General features: G+C 39.9%; 1 protein-coding gene across 1 annotated transcript in view; it reads left to right on the top strand.

The window, feature by feature from the left end:
* Window positions 1–16,742, top strand: part of KIF15 (kinesin family member 15) — a 51,822-nt gene that overhangs the window by 14,850 nt on the left and 20,230 nt on the right. Inside the window, exons 7-20 of the mRNA XM_033133280.1 lie at window positions 886–1,065; window positions 2,176–2,385; window positions 4,260–4,385; window positions 4,551–4,673; window positions 6,148–6,271; window positions 6,817–6,893; window positions 7,123–7,332; window positions 8,163–8,340; window positions 9,887–10,052; window positions 10,778–10,919; window positions 13,708–13,905; window positions 14,725–14,832; window positions 15,241–15,346; window positions 16,282–16,447. Coding sequence (XP_032989171.1) covers window positions 886–1,065; window positions 2,176–2,385; window positions 4,260–4,385; window positions 4,551–4,673; window positions 6,148–6,271; window positions 6,817–6,893; window positions 7,123–7,332; window positions 8,163–8,340; window positions 9,887–10,052; window positions 10,778–10,919; window positions 13,708–13,905; window positions 14,725–14,832; window positions 15,241–15,346; window positions 16,282–16,447 — 2,114 coding nt within the window. The remainder of the gene's footprint in view (window positions 1–885; window positions 1,066–2,175; window positions 2,386–4,259; window positions 4,386–4,550; window positions 4,674–6,147; window positions 6,272–6,816; window positions 6,894–7,122; window positions 7,333–8,162; window positions 8,341–9,886; window positions 10,053–10,777; window positions 10,920–13,707; window positions 13,906–14,724; window positions 14,833–15,240; window positions 15,347–16,281; window positions 16,448–16,742) is intronic.

Genomic DNA, 16,742 nt, shown 5'->3' with positions numbered 1-16,742 from the left:
GGTTTAAAAGAAAGAAGAATGTAGTGCTTCTTAGGCGTTCAGATTTTGCAAGAGAGAAAGTGTAAAGAAAATCTTAACTGAGGAAAACAGATTCACTGAGCTCCATCACCCCCGTACTGAGGCTCACAGTTCACTGCAGGTGTTGATAGATCCTCCTGATGTCCAGTAGTGATGGGCCCATCGGTACCGTTTTTGCAGCACCTGCTACCACCTGTGTTCTTGTTCCACATGTGGTGTGGCTCCATCATCCGGGGCTGTGGGCTTTCCTCTTCCATTGGCTCCCAGGTTGGGCCATTCTCACAACTGCTTCTCTAGCTTGCTAAATTCTAGGCTTAAGAGCTCTCAGTGTTCTATGTTCTATTACATGTGTACCAAGGACACTGATACATACATTGGTTTGCCACTTACTCCTTTGTGGAAACTATCCCTAACTCTTACAGGTAGACATGCACATAGCATGCCAGTGAAATGTTTAGTGCCTTGCATTTCTGTGCTTGAAAATTCTACAGAGAGGCTTTTAAAATAAATTATTTTTGGTCTTTGAAAAAAGAATGTAACACTTCAAATAAAATTTTATGAGGAAGTCCAGCATGTAAGACAAATAATGGGACAGCCCATCTGGACTGCTCAGTTCCCATCGCCCTGTCTGGTTCCCAGCACTTCTGGAAACTTCAGGGATCCTAGGACCACAGTGGTGCTGCTTTAAAATATAATGGTGTGTTGAAACTAGTTATCTAGATTTTTTGACTGACTTCTAGGTATTTCGTGTGGGGTAAAGGATAATAGTTAGGAAATTTATACTTGCGAAGCAAGTCAGAGATTAATGCTCATGAAAGATAGGGATGAATGCATGAAAATATTATCTAAACGAGGCTTCTCTTACAGGCTGGAGCTGGAAAGAGCTTCCTTTGTAAGTGTTCCTTTATTGAAATCTACAATGAGCAGATCTACGACCTACTGGACTCTGCATCGGCTGGACTGTACTTACGGGAGCATATCAAGAAGGGCGTCTTTGTTGTTGGGGCGGTGGAGCAGGTGGTGACCTCGGCTGCTGAAGCCTATCAGGTACCTGCCTTCAGCATTCTGATCCTTAGACACCATAGCATGCTGTGAAAAGCACCTCGATCTCAACAAAGGAATTGAGCCACTCAAAATATTTTGTAAAGGCATAACCCAGAATGTTCATGAGAAGAAAAGAGAAAAGGATATGACAGTTTTATTGCTCTCCCCTTAGTTAAAATAGAACTTTGAGCTTCTTGATTTTGTACTATTTTGGTGCTATTCACTCCAATCAGACACTCTTAAAAACCACCCTAGAGGTCAGGGGAGACAGTTCATAGCGTCCATATTTCTTTAGTGGCTCCTCCTGGGAGCTGATCCTTTGAGGAGCTCTTGGGATCTCTGCTGTTTAAACCAGCTGTACATATTATGACCTCAATACTCAAAAATGTAGTTCTTAGACTATGACAATCACATGGGCGCATGACGCAGATGAAAATCTCAGGCCCTACCTCTCACCTACTAAATCAGAACCTGAATTTTAACAAGATCCCTAGGCGATTAGTATGCATATTAAGTGCTCGCTTCGGCAGCACATATAGTATGCATATTACAGTTGGAGGTGTTCTGCCCTGTTGGGTAGGTACCCATATCCCCATTTTACAAATATGGTACTGAGCTTCAGAAAGGTTCAACTGGCACCAGACCATACAACTAATGAGCAGTAGAACCAGGAGTTGACCGCATGTTCATCTGATTCTAGAGCCTGCAGTCTGAACCTTCATGTACCCTGCTTGCCATAGAAAATAGGAAGGGAGAACAAAAACTTTATAGACCGAAAGAGCTGGCAAAACTTGGGGCTTGAAGGTCATTTTGAGATTTATCTTTCTGGCTTTCTCATTATCTAGGTAAAGAAAGGGTTCGGAGAGATTTTGTGACTTGTGTTAACACAGAGAATGGCAAGACCAGTTCTAGATCCTATGCTTTTTGATTTCCTCTTTGTTCTCTTTCCATAACATGGAAAGGGGACAAAAAAGGAAAAGGAAAGGAAAATACCTTGAGTATATTCCTCAATGGACCAATATTTTTCTTACTACTGTTTACGAATTTCCTACTGATGTTAGTAGCTCTTGTGGCCACCTGGATGTTGTGATGACGTAGTTTCCTTTTGCTTAGGTGTTGTCTGGAGGATGGAGAAACAGGCGTGTGGCATCAACATCAATGAACAGAGAATCTTCTAGGTCTCATGCAGTCTTTACAATTACAGTAGAGTCAATGGAGAAAAGCAATGAGACTGTGAATATACGGACCTCCTTACTCAATCTGGTGGATTTAGCAGGATCTGAACGGCAAAAAGACACCCATGCAGAAGGGATGAGGTTGAAGGTAAGAATGGAATTAAGCTCTTCAGTTGAACTTGCGTGTGAATTCTTACTAGAAGTCAATACCAAGCTAAGTGTTGTGAGAGCTACAAAGGAGTAAGAAATTCCTCTCATCCAAAAGATACAGAAATTTTTGTTGTGGGGTAGGGATGGTAAACATACATGGGATAGGACAAGTCTGTCAGGAGCACGCGTATTTGAATTCATGCCAGAGGAGACAATAATACAAGTGGCAGCAGCGGTCAGAGGAACAAGGGTATGACATGGACTACTCAGAGGAAGCATGGATAAGTAGCAGTTCTTGAGTTTTCTCAAAGAGGACAGGGTTTGGGTAGGGAGAGAGGAACAGGGACCACATGCCCCGCAGGGGACATCTTAAGGATTATTGTGGATGCCAAGGGAGTGTGGCATTTGGCATCTTGGCACAGATCAGTGGGTGGGTCTGGGTGGAGGCGCCAGTCGGCCGAGCTCATCGAGGACCAGGAGTGCCGGCTAAGTTTGCTCTCCACTCCCCAGGCGCTGGGAAACAAAAGTTTGGAGTGACTTTGTGCAGAAAGCCTGTTTTATAAGAACTTAGCCATCTGGCCCACCACTACCAGATTCATGAGGGGAGAGCCTAAAGAGAAAGGAGAGCGCTTGTGCTGTTTAATGTTTCGGGGGTGAGGGTTAAGGACCTCGTCTTAGTACCAGTGGGAATAGCAGTTCCTGTAATATACGTACTGCCAGTGTGTATGTGTGCATGGTAATAATATATGTGTGTGGGTTCTATAGCACATGTGAGGGCTAGGGGCGAACAGTCGGAAACAGTGGAGGAGAGTCTACTTTTGCATTAAAAGCGAGGATTTGAGTTCTCAGGCAATCTCAGGCTCGTGTTTCTATTGAGACATGAAACAAAGAAAAATAGCATATGTTTATAATAGGACATACGCCGGGTCTGTTCTGAATGTTTCACATATATGAACTCATTTATCCTTCCCAACAACTTTGGGAAGTAGGTACTATTATCCTCTCTATTTTAAAGTAACTGAAGTCAGTTGGTGGGGTGGGGGCAGGGAATCCAGCTAAGAGTAGAGCTGAGATTCAGACAGCACGTGTCATTCAGCACCACAGACAGCGCTCCCGTCTTCCTGATTTACTGAAGGGTAAAGCAGGTGGTGGCAGTCCGGAACTCTTGCTTTATAATTCCTACTCGTTCTCTCCCTTTCTTTAAAGATCTAATTGGTTTTATTGAATGATTCTTGAATTGGGCAGCATCCCATCTAGTACACAGAAAGTGCTCCTTCCCTTTCTTTTTTCTGATCCCTCCACTGCAGACCCAGTTATAGAAATATGCTCCTATAGTAAAAATCCAGTAAACATTTTTTTCTCCCCAAACCACTTTTTAAAGGGGGTTTTATTATGCTTTACAGAATTAGACTGGGTGTTCTCTTGTGGTAAGTTCATCAGTGGCTTTGTGGGACATGGGGGTGAGTTACAAGTTATCACACCCTTATTATGTAGTAAACATGTTAACATAAAAGCATTGAAAAATAAGCCTGGTAATGCAGTACTCCAACTCCTCTGTTTTTTCTGGGTTTTATTCCTATCTATAGGTCAATTTAAAACTATTACAATCATGAGGTGACATTGATTTTTCCCCCCTTCCACATGATTTTTGTGTCTGTCTTTGAAGACTAAAACTGTAGTGTGTGTCAAATAGGAAAAAGTAGGGGATAGTTGAGGACAACTTTTTGCTGAAAAGTTAGTTATCCTTAACTAATATTGTCCCTAACTTCCCTTTCCATTCAAAATTGTCACTTTGCTAGGCATATTTTAATTCAAAATACTACAATGAAACTAGTGCGCCTGAGTTTTTGTTCTTTTTCGCCAATGCCTTAGGAAGCAGGTAACATAAACCGATCGTTAAGCTGCCTGGGCCAAGTGATTACCGCCCTTGTCGATGTGGGTAATGGCAAACAGAGACACGTGTGCTACCGAGACTCCAAGCTGACCTTCTTACTTCGGGTAAAGTAGCTCGCGGGTTCCTGGGTCCTTGTTTTGGTTATGCTCACGGAGGCTGACAGGTGGATAATTTCTCAGCCTCAGTGGTCAGAGCATACATTACCTTTGCTTAAAAAAGATCTTGTGGTTTCTTCTCTGAAAATGTGTGCCATTCATGTCATTAAACAGGATTCCCTGGGTGGTAACGCCAAAACAGCCATAGTTGCCAACGTCCATCCCGGACCCAGGTGCTTCGGGGAAACCCTGTCAACGCTGAATTTTGCTCAAAGAGCCAAGCTGATTAAAAATAAGGTAAAATATGGAGTGCAGTGATTAATTTCCGCTGTCTTTCAAAGGAGAAATTGGTCATTCTTACCCCAAAAGTAGACTCCCTGATCATCTTATCATGGTAAGAGTGGAGGAGTCCATGTTGTCTCTTCCTCTGGGTAAGTCAGAAGAGTGTACCCTGTTTCCCTGAATATAAGACCTAGCCGCGCAATCAGCTCTAATGCATTTTTTGGAGCAAAAATTAATATAAGACCCGGTCTTATTTTACTATAATATAAGATCGGGTCTTATATAATATAATATAATACCGGGTCTTGTATTAATTTTTGCTCCAAAAGATGCATTAGAGTCTTATTTTGGGGGAAACACGGTAGGTGTAGTCATTCATTCATTTTATTGGATTATGACCCTCTGGTGGGGTATTTGTTATATGAGGAGGAAAATTCATTAGAGTATCCTGACCCTATCTCTTGGGACTTACTAGAAGTTTTAGAGTGTGGAAGACGGCAGGAGTAATTCGAATTATGATGTCACTATGATGTCAGAATGTACAGGAGTGCCTTGTAATGAGGCCATAAGAATCAGAAGCAACTGGAAATGGCTTCTTAACACATAAAACAACAAAACTAGGAGCCTTACACAAGTCACTATCAATGGTAAGTCCCGTGCTACAGCAAAAGCGGCTGAGATATCTGGGACTTGTTTAAGAGTGAACTATTTAGATCTTTCCCAATGGGCAGACCTGGCTTAAGACAACATGGAGACCTTGGGGCTATCAGAGGGCTTTTTCCTTCACTCGAGCATTGGGTATTTCACAACTGGGTCCCGTTGATCTGGTTGGTACTCAGCTGTTGGCTCTTGTTATCACCCTGTAGGTTTTGTGGGCCTTTTTGAAACTCACAGATGTCATCTCAAATAAGACATTTCTCTTAAAAAGAATTTCTTAAAGAGACATTTCTTTAAAATAGTAGTAAGTGTGGTGATAAAACACATGGAGCTGTCACACTAACCCTTCCTTCCAGGAGGGCTGTTAGGAAATACAGGGTTGGATGCTTTGGGAGAGAGTGGTTTCTACCTCGCTAATGGAGCCCAGGCCAGCCCTGCAGTTCTTCACAGTCTTAGAATGAGCTGAGGCAGAGGGAACGTCACACCCACTGAGGGCCTTGCTCTTCACCGTAGGGGCAGGCTGTCCGTCTCAGGAAGAAGGCAAGTTCCATGAACACACCCAGATCCCAGGGCTGACCCAGCCCAAGGGGGCCCAGGGCTAGTCAACAGCGGAGACCTGAGTGGGAGCGTAGTCTCTGGCTGCGGGTATGAGCACAAGGCAAAGAAGCTTCCTCCCCACTATAGCACATGGCGGCCTTTTGACCACTGTTTGTGAGATGGAAGTGCAGTTTGGTTTGCTGTCCGTCACTCCAAATCATACAAACAAATATAAAACAAGATTGTACAACTCAAAAAACGTTCTTTTCATGCTTCTTAAAAAATTCTTGAACAGGCAGTGGTAAATGAAGACACTCAAGGAAATGTGAGCCAGCTCCAAGCTGAAGTGAAGAGGCTCAAAGAACAGCTGGCCCAGCTTTCTTCAGGGCAGATACCATCAGAAAGCTTTCTGTCCAGAGGTACGATGAGCACAGTGATCTTTCTCCTGAGGACGACCACATGTGGATATTAGTGTGAGAACCCTTCGACAACAGGCACAAAACAATCAGGCTACTCAGATTTCCCCATAAGTGTTTGTTTCTGTTTATTTCACCTATGTGGGAACATGGTACTTGGTCTGTTACCAGATACAGATTCTGTAGGCACTGAATTCTGTGAGATGTGTGGGAAGGGGGAGTAGAAATAATTTTGAATAGTTCATTTCTATTAATTGCCAAAAAGACATACTAATAAATTTCATTTAGATCCACTTCTAAAATTCTGTTATATCGTATGTAATCTATGTATGTTTACTAAATAGGATGAGAGACTTGTTTTTCTTCAAAGAAGAGCTACTAGGTGGACTGGGTTAATTTGAAATCCGTGATCTGGTGATAATAGTTTGGATGTTTTAGATTAATTGAGAGCAGTCGGTCAAAGGCTGTTTTAGCTTGTGTCTTGGTCTTCAGATTTGAGAGCTAAACATTTTTTTTCCTCTTTCCCTTTCTGACTGGATCAATTATAGACAGAGATGAGACTAATTACGTGAAGTATTTCCAAGAGGCAATGTTATTCTTTAAGAAATCTGAACAGGAAAAGAAGGTAGGAAACTGGATTAGTATAAAGGGGATGTAAGATATTTTAGGCTTTACTATGTGGTGCCTTTCTGAGTGGAAAAAAATGGCACAAGTAAATAAAACAAAGGAAGGCTGTGAAAAATCAAATTTTACCTTTGAGATTAAATGGGAAGTTAGTGTTTGTTGCTTGGTTTGTGAAAATTTAGGGGAGCTGATTTCTTTTTCACGTTTAACCAAATTATGAATTTCTTAAGTCTCTAATAGAAAAAGTTACCCAGTTAGAAGACCTCACTCTCAAAAAAGAGAAATTTATTCAGTCTAATAAAATGATTGTGAAATTCCGAGAGGACCAAATAATGCGTCTGGAGAAGCTCCACAAGGAATCGCGGGGAAGTTTTCTGCCAGAGGAACAGGATCGTTTGCTGTCGGAATTAAGGGATGAGATTCAAACTCTGCGAGAACAAGTGAGTACATGACATTTACAGTATTCCTAAAAAGAAAAGAAGTCCAAGGCAAATATAAATCTGTCACCCAATTTTTGGAATGCAATGGAATACAATGGAAAGTGTTTTAAATGAATTGAACTGACCATATGATTACATCAGTGGTTTCCTCCCATTTTCTAAAATAATAAAACCTGAAGGGAAAAGGGAGGAAGACGTGATGTTACTACCACAGCGCCCAACCCCAGCAGGCAAAGCCTCGTTCATCCCAGTGCTCAGTAGAGGTTATCTGAATGGGTAGCCTCTGTACAGGTCAGCCCTTTGAAGTCGTTGTTTTCTTTTTCCCTGGGAAGGATGGGTAGGCACATCACTGAAAACCAAAGATAATCAGTTTTCAGTTCTGTATATCTTCCCAGAGGTTTTATGCATATTCAAACTAGTATGGGTAGATATTTTTACTTTTATTCCTTTTATACACAAAAGGCAGCTTACGGTATCTTGGAGGGCATTCGATCCTGGTCAGTAGAGCTCCCTTACTCTTTTCATCACGTTAATGTAAGCAGTCGCCTTTGCATGAAGAGTCTGCCGTAGTGTACACCCTTGTGATTATTTCCTTAGATGCCTGAGTGAAGGTTTCAAGGGTACAGACCCAGGGGAGAATGTGGAGTTGTGGGATGTGCCCGTATTCAGTCTCTGATCACAAATGCCAGGCTGCTTTCCGCAGTGGAGACAGCAGGCTATCACCAGCAGTGCGCATGGCATTCATAGCATTTCTAATGGCTTTTCAGAAACACTTGTTCATTAAGGACTTGTTTGTGAACTTGTAAGTCTGCCATTCTTCTGTGTCACAGATAGAGCACCACCCCAGAGTTGCAAAATATGCTATGGAAAACCATTCCCTCAGGGAGGAAAATAGAAGACTGAGATCCTTGGAGCCTGTGAAGAGAGCCCAAGAAATGGATGCCCAGACCATTGCAATGCTAGAAAAAGCTTTCTCTGAAGTATGTGGCACAGAGAAAGATGACAAAAGTAAGAAGTGATTGTTGTAGTACATGCCTTCTAGGGGCACGGGGGCTGTTATAAAGGGCTTTTGATTGCCTTGCATTGGGGGTCTTCATTTTAGCCTTCAGATCTGGTGTGTAAACTTCTTATATACAGACTTATTCTTCTAAGTTATCAGATGGTACTTTCTCTACTTTTTTCTCAAATCAGAATAGTAAGTTATGTAAGCTAATGGATATCGCAAGGAAATACCCATTATATATCTTGGTTTTGTGGATAAAAGATTGATTCAAATATTTTAATTTTTATTAAATGGAATTTTCCTGTTTTAAGTATTTGAAATGAAAAGTGCTTGTTACCTAAGCACAACATGAATGCATGTAGAGTGGGAATGTCTGCACCCGATTAAGGTCTGTATGGTGAGAGATGTCAGCGTCATCCGACTCCTGGTCCACATAGCAGTGTTTTTGGTCCTGGTGTCATGGTCTCTGGTCATGCTTGCCGGCGTCCACTCTTAGTTACATGGTATTTCCATAAGATTACTTCTCCTTTTGTGAAACGTGGTTTCGTTAGTACTGAATCTAACTTAGCGGCTTGGCAGCTGATGGTGTAAATGCTCTGGGATCTAGTAACAAAGTCTGTGTTTGCTCCATTTGTACAGTGAATATTTTCATGGTCTTTTATCATACTCTTAGCCTTTGTTTCTCTTTAGGTTGAAATTGAGAAAGTTCTAATCGTTTTATTCTGCACTCAAAGAAGCCTGTTTGTCTCCTTGCTTTTTAAAATTTCCTTTTCCAAGCCTTCTTCCATTCTGTTGTGACTTAATAAAATTATTAGTATTTGGGTTATGGAGAGACTAAGATTTTAGATATAAAGTTAAAATCAAGTTTTTTGTGTTATTTCAACTACTTTTCCCTACAAGGCTCTCTGTATTTTGAGGACATTTTGGCCTCAATCGTACCTTGACTTACGCCTTTGAAAGATAATAACGGTAATTTCTGAACCCCACTGTCTTCAAAACATACATCATTCTTTAGACAACTGTTACCTGATATTTTCCCACACTGCAACTCAGTGAGACTCTCTTCGACATACTCAATCTTCTAAGCAAACTTAAAAATTTTAATCTTTTAAAAAGAGATTTAAAAATTAATCTTTTTTACCTGGTAGACAATACCAAGTTCTTTCAACTTGCTGCTTTTGCTATGTGTTTCCTTTCCTAAAATTCGTTGACTATTAACATTAGCTGCTGGCACTGATTTTTGCCAGATTGAGCTGGCGGTGTTTCCTTTCCAGCCTTCTGCGTGCTGCACTTCCGTCGTGGTTGGCTCTTGCTCCTACTGGTGTGGCCTTAAATATATGCCCCTCTGTCCTGTGGCTTCAAGCTTCTCAAAAACAACTTCTAGTACTGTTTGCCACACTGTGTTGTGTACCTATGTCTCCTGCTGAATTATAGGCTCTCGTATTTTAGGGTCCACCTTCCAACCCTTTTCTCATTTTTCCTTCTTGTGCTTCAAAACAATACCTGGCAGAGAACTTAGAAAATGGATTCTGTTATTTTTATCTTTCACAGACCAAGTTGTTCCCTTATTATCAAGTCAGCAAGGATTCTCTCCTAAAGTTGCAAAAGAGCCATGTTCATTAGCAAACACCGAGAAGTTAAAAGCACAACTCCTGCAAATTCAGACCGAGCTGAATAATTCAAAGCAAGAGTATGAAGAATTCAAAGAACTAACCAGGTAAAGTATAAATACACATTCATGCTACCTATTTTAATATCTTTAAATGTTGGTTTCGTTTAGGGCTTTGACAGTGGTGATTTAATTGAGTATTTTACTTAAAATATTAAATTCTCATATAGCAACTAACGTGTTTGGCCATGAGGGAAAAGGGCTTGCTTCTAGTTTTGCTCTTTTTTTACTCATTGTTTTTAAATTGAAGTATAATTGACATAGACTTCTAGCTCTTTAATAATATATTTAATGAACTTGGTGATAGGAATGTTTTAAGGGATATACCTGTTGAGATGAATAGCTATTGAACTTACATCGTAAATTCTTTATCCGGCCACCAAATTTCAACCAGTGTTGTTATGAATTATATCTGTAGTTTTAGCAATTTCAGATTTGTTAATATTCGTACTTGATGCTCTTTGTGTAAAAGAAAACAAAGATACACCATGTTCATGTTATAACTGAGGTTAATCCTCAGTTATTTAAAATATAAAGAAGTATTTGTTTTAGAAATAATGTATCTCAAAAGGAGTCATCATGGACTGTTTGGGCTCCTGAATTGGAGCTCTGCCGTTTACTTGTCATCAGCTGACATCATCAGTCTCTGAGCTGTGTAATAGAATAACTCTGATTTAAAGAGATAACTATAAAGTTATGTGCGTGCATAAACTGTAAAGTACTTTACCAATGTGTAACCTTACTTATTACCTGAAGTACTCAATATCTATTAGGAAAAGGCAGCTAGAATTGGAATCAGAGCTTCAGTCTTTGCAAAAAGCAAACCTTAATCTTGAAAACCTTTTGGAAGCAACAAAAGCCTGCAAGCGACAAGAAGTCTCTCAGCTGAATAAAATTCATGCTGAAACACTTAAGGTAGGTAACCTGAAGCAGTACTTCAGTCTTAAGTCACTGCTATCTTATTTTATTAATAATGGAGTTTGCAGGTTACCTCCACATACGCTAGAATCCCTCGCAGGCAGATAACCCAGGGTGAAACTGGTCCTAGTGCTGTGACGTACCCAAGTGGCAGGTGCTGCAGGAAAGAATACACCGTGGGGTCAGACCTGGATTCAGATTCTAATGTGTCAGTATCCTCAGGCAGGGTTTCCTAGTGGCATATTTGTTGTCTTTGAATTGGAGATGAGGATCATTTAATTGGGTTTTTTTTTTCTTTAGGTTTTTTAGAGCATTCAATGAGAGAATAAAGTACCTGGCACCGGGTAGATCTCAGTAAATAGCAGCTGTTGCTCTAATGTGTCGTGTGCTCAAAGCTTGCAGTGGAAGAACAGAAATCCTAAAGACAGAGACCACTATAGGGTCGAGGGGAACACTGGGGGTAACAGGAGGGTTTTCCCCCTAAATTACCATAGCCTTCATAAAAGGAAAAAAAACCTGTCATCATCTGAGATTGAGGAGAGAGGAGAATACGCAAAGAAAGCGAAAGGTTAAGAGCTGATGCTGCTCGTGATTTAATAAGCTTTTTGTACCAAATTCTCCAAAGGCTAATCAGAAACTTCCTCACACATCTTAAACTTACACTTCGGCAGTGATGCTTTTGGTGTCACTTAACAAGACACTGCTTTTAAAAGTGATTTTATTCATTTGTTTGCATAGGTAATTCACGTGACTGGAATATTTAAAGGCACAGAGCGTATACAGTGACAAGTCTCTTTCCGTCTGCTAGCCTTCCAGCCAGCCAGGACCCTATTTGGAGGCAGTGTCACCGAGTTTTTTTGTTTTCTTTCTTTTTCTTATTTTACACATACATATAATACACATCATTCTACATCTTGATTGGTTGTTTTAAAATAGAACCATATTTTAGAGTTTGTCCAGTACATGAAGGGAAAAAAGAACCTTCTCTTCTTTTGGTTTTTGTTTGTTTTGGCAGCTGCGTAAGAAGCTATTGTATGCATATATCATGATTTATTTAACCTGGAAAATGCTATTTTTTCTTATAAAGGTAGAATATTTTTCTTTGCTTTTTAAAAAGGATAGCCTTTAAAATCTGTGTAGGAAACCATTTTTAAATACTTGTGAATATTGGCGAATGTTTCATAATTTGTGTCTGTCGCAACTTAGCACAGCGGCATTTGAGTTTGAAGCACTGACATTCTAGTCGTATTTTCATTTTATGGTGAGGAAGACGGGGATTAAAATATTTGCCAAGATTCGCTTAGCAGTGCAGATCTTTTGTTCATTTTTAATTATGTGAGTGCTTTACGAGTACATTCTCCTTGCTTAATAAAAATATACATAAGTTCAAGTGTAGGTTAGGGTTCCTACTGAGCCCCACTGCCAACTGGGGTCTAATCTAGTCCTTCACCCCCATCCCCAGGGGTCATTTGTTATCAATTTGGGAATCCTTTTTCTTAACAATTTTGTGCTGTAGATATACATGGACTGAGAAAGATATGTAGATTTATTTCATAGATTGTTTTTTGGTGTGCCTTGTTTTTAAAAATAAATGAAATCATCCTATGTATGTTACTCTGCAGTGGGGTTTTGTTAACTTAGGGATATACCTTGGGTCTTCCCACATTAACTCGTGCCAACAGCACTACCTCCTTTGACACTGAGGCTTCTGTGTTTTGGATGACCCATGGCTTATGCAGACGGTTTCCAGTGCAGGCATTCTCTGGGTAGTCTTAGGACATCTCAGATTGGAATCAGTCCTGCTGAAGGAAGGACCCGCTCCAGGGGGCCGCAGCATGTACCTCTCCAGGAAGTCGGGGAGAACTCATTCTCCAGCACAAGCCCCCAGAACTGGCGTTGTCAGGCTCTTGAATGTTTGACAGTCTGATGGGTGAAAAACGGTATCTTGTTAAGGTTTTAATTTACATTTCCCTCATTTCTAGTGAGGTCGAACATCTTTTGCTATGTTCATTTCCATTTGTATATCCTTTTCTATGGAAAAAGAGCCCCTTTTCCTAGTACTTGTTTATCTTTTTCTTCTGATTTGTAGTTTTTATGTGTTAGTCTTTTATTTGTTGTGCCTACTGCGAATATATTCTGCCTTCATGTTAAATTTTTGATACAGCCAGGTTTATTGTTCTTTTATTCATTTTTAAAGACCCAATCTCAAGATTGTCAGTATATTTTACTTTCTTTTACTATTTTTATAATTTTGTTTTTACATTGAGAAGTCTAATGCATCTATTTTATTTTGAGTGGTATGAAATAGGGATTTAACTTTTTAACAGTTTCTGTTTTTCTCGCTGTTTTGAACTTTCCACATATAAATCGTTCTATTTCTGGACTTTGTGTTTTCTTCCAGTATTATATTGGACAATTCATATGCTACTAATGCATTTTTTAGATGATCATTGCTTTCTAATGTATTTTTATATTGGCCGGGGAAGTCTTCTCAATCTGTTCTCTTTTTAATTGTCTCTTCTTACACATTTATTCTTTGTATAAAGTTTGGAATCGGCTTATCAAGTTTCATCTTTCTAAATCTTATTAGAATTTTGCTTGAGACTGCATTGAATTGATAGATTTGTTTCCACTTGGGCATTTCTATGCTGCCTCTCAAGGACACTTGTTCTTTTCTTTTCATTAATACAGTTTCAGTTTTATCCTTTGTGTTCACACAATGACTAAATGTGGTATTTTTTTCATGTGTGCTAATGTTGTTTATTATAATCATTTTTTGCTGCAGATCATAACTACACCAACCAAGGCTTACCAGCTTTGGTCTCGACCGGGACCAAAATTAAGCCCTGAAATGGGGAGCTTAGGCGCCATGCACACTCAGCATTCTAGCAGATTAGATGATGACATCTTAAATGAGCCAGTTCCACCTGAGATGAATGAACAAGCTTTTGAGGCCATCTCTGAAGAGCTTAGAATGGTGCAGGTAATGTTTAGTTTTAGAAAAAGATAAATAATTAGACAATCATTTAAATGAATTTTCTTTGATTATCATTTTAATTTTCTATAACTTGCAGTGCTCCAACCTGTTTAGTATCTTTTTTTAAGTATGGATGTGCAAAGGTCCCTGGCTTAGAAATCAGCCCACTCTTCTTCTTTTAATTCACTTTGCAACATTTAGCAAGTCACGCTGCCATCTCCTGGGATTTTGGTTCTCATATGTAAAAAGACCAGTTTGCCACTAGCTTCACGGTCCAGAACTGGTTTATATGAAAATTAAAGTAGTTGAAAGAATCTTACTATGGATGAAATTTTAGACGGTTTTTGGTATATTTGAAATAATGTGAGATTTCTTTATCTCAGAATTCTGGTGATTTGTTTATTTTTTAAAAAGTTTTTCTCTGTCTAGTGAAATTTAGAGGGATCCAAACCACCTCAAATTCCAAAATTTTGCCCTTTTTATGTCATGGAGTACTCCTGGTGAAGTCACTCCATGCAGCCCTGAGAAAGCTTCTGTGGTTCAATGGCTCTATAGTTTAATCCATGATTTTAATTTTTATCTCTTCTTTGTGTTTCAAATGACCCACTTTGACGGACCACAAATGTCATTCGGCAATGAGAGATCATTTGTGTTGTCTTTTGAAATTGTTTTCTGGTTCCAAACTGGCCTTTGGTTCCTTTGTCCCACATGAGGTTGAGTTTTATTTTTTTTGTGTGTGTTTTTTTTTTTTTAATGTGAAGAAATGGTGGAATGTTTGAGATTTCCATTAAAAGCATTTGGACAACTGAAATTTTTGTGTTGCAGGAACAAATGAGTGCCCTTCAAGTCAAGTTGGATGAAGAAGAGCGTAAGAACCTAAAGCTTCAGCAGCACATTGACAAACTGGAACATCATTCTACACAAATGCAGGAGGTGAGACCCAGAGGATGGCCCAGAAATGTGTGGAACAGATTCCACACATGTAATACTCTCCAAAGGGAGAGTATTACAGGAGGAAAATGACTTGGTGAAGCCTCAGTTAGGGCTGCTTTGAGCTGTATGGTCTACTTTGTTACTTTGCATCCTGCCCTGATGGTGAGACACACACCGTAGCCCGAGTTCTGGCCCTCGTAGTCGCTGGTGCCAAGGGACCCCTTGCTGTGTGTCTGGCAGGGGTCCCTCCTTCTGGTGGGCATCCTCACTGTAGCTGATGGGAACATCCAGTTTTCTTCTGGTCAGAGACCTTAAAACTAGATTTGAAAAAAAAACTAGGATAACGATTTGGAGTGTATTTGAGCGTGCCAGTATCCCTGTTTCAGTAAATTGATCTCTTTCCCACAGCTTTTCTCATCTGAGAGAACAGATTGGACCAAACAGCAGCAAGAGCATCTCTCACAGTTGAATGCCCTTGAAAAGCAACTTCAGGACACTCAAACTAAGAATGACTGTAAGTTTGAACAACTGGGAGCTTTGGATCTCAACACTATAACCCAGTATCTGTTTACTTGTATGACTAAATCTGGCCTCTGTGTTTTTGGTTGGTGGTATCTTGGATTATTTTAATTCGATGACCAGACTTGAGTTTGCATGGCAGTGGGTACTAGTGACATATCATAAAGGACAATTTGCTTCAGGACTGCTCATAAGCAAATGATACAGTTGTTTGCTTAAAGTCTTAATACTGCTTTGAAAATGAAGCATCTTGAATTCATAAGGTGAATAATGTTTTAATAGTGACAAAATAAAGCATAAATTATATTTTGGTATATATTTGTAGATGTGGGAATATCATTTGATTCCCAGTTTTTTGTTTTTCTTTTCAGTTTATTTCTCCTTTAATCCAAGTATTTGCAGTAGTTGGTAATAAAGCTAAAACAAAAAAAGACAGCCATTCTATTTTCTTTGATTTAAGAAGTTACCTAATTTTACTTCCAGTTGGAGTTTCCTTAGAAGACCAGAAGCGTTTAAGTCATTTTGGAAAGTCTGGCAAATTTCCAAGAGGTTTTCTTTCAATAAGTAAGATTAGGTCACTTAAAATATGTTAAATCTCTTGATTTTTCCCCCCACTTATATTGAGTTTTGATGCACACTCTACAAGGAGAAATGTAGAAAATCAAGTGGCCTACAAGTCAGGGACAGAAAGACATTAACTCTTCCTTTTTTGGTAGAAATATACCAAAAACCACGAGCAAGGGAGAGGAAGAAAATAGAAATCTCAGTGCTCCTAGGTGCCTACCACTTAGTTGTTAAACATCTTTACTGAAAATGGTCTCTTCAGCTTGATTTTGCTGATTGTGTGAAGATACCTATCAAATTTATTTGTCTACTTTGTTATATATATATATGGAAGCCTGTTGAAGATTTATTTTGTTTGCCTTTTAGTTTTGAAAAGTGAGGTGCATGACCTGCGAGTAGTTCTTCATTCTGCCGACAAGGAGCTGTCTTCGGTGAAGCTGGAGTACAGTGCGTTCCGAGAGAGTCAGGAGAGAGAACTCAACAGCCTTTCTGAGAGACATGTGCACGTACAGCTCCAGCTGGATCACGTCAGGTACCCTTGTTCTGCTAGGGTTTCACATCACTGCTAATCCAGGGCTGTTTGCAGTGAAAGTGCTGGAAACCCAACTCAAATTAGTTAAACAAAAAGGTAATTTATGGCTCACAATGTTGGGAACCCCCGAGGTGATTTTGATTTCAGGGACAAACAAGACTAAGTCTCAAACAGCATGGCCAGTGTGCATTCTCTCTGTCTCTGTCTCTCTCTCTCTCTCTCAGTCCCTGTCCTGCCTCCCTCTGTGTGTTGCCCTCCTTCTGTCCTACTGTTGAGGGCCTTCCTCTATGGGACA

This window comes from Rhinolophus ferrumequinum, chromosome 17 (genome assembly GCF_004115265.2).
Source record: "Rhinolophus ferrumequinum isolate MPI-CBG mRhiFer1 chromosome 17, mRhiFer1_v1.p, whole genome shotgun sequence".
Classification (NCBI taxonomy): domain Eukaryota; kingdom Metazoa; phylum Chordata; class Mammalia; order Chiroptera; family Rhinolophidae; genus Rhinolophus; species Rhinolophus ferrumequinum.
Note: the sequence above shows the minus strand (reverse complement) of the source record. Positions and strands in the feature narration are given on the sequence as shown.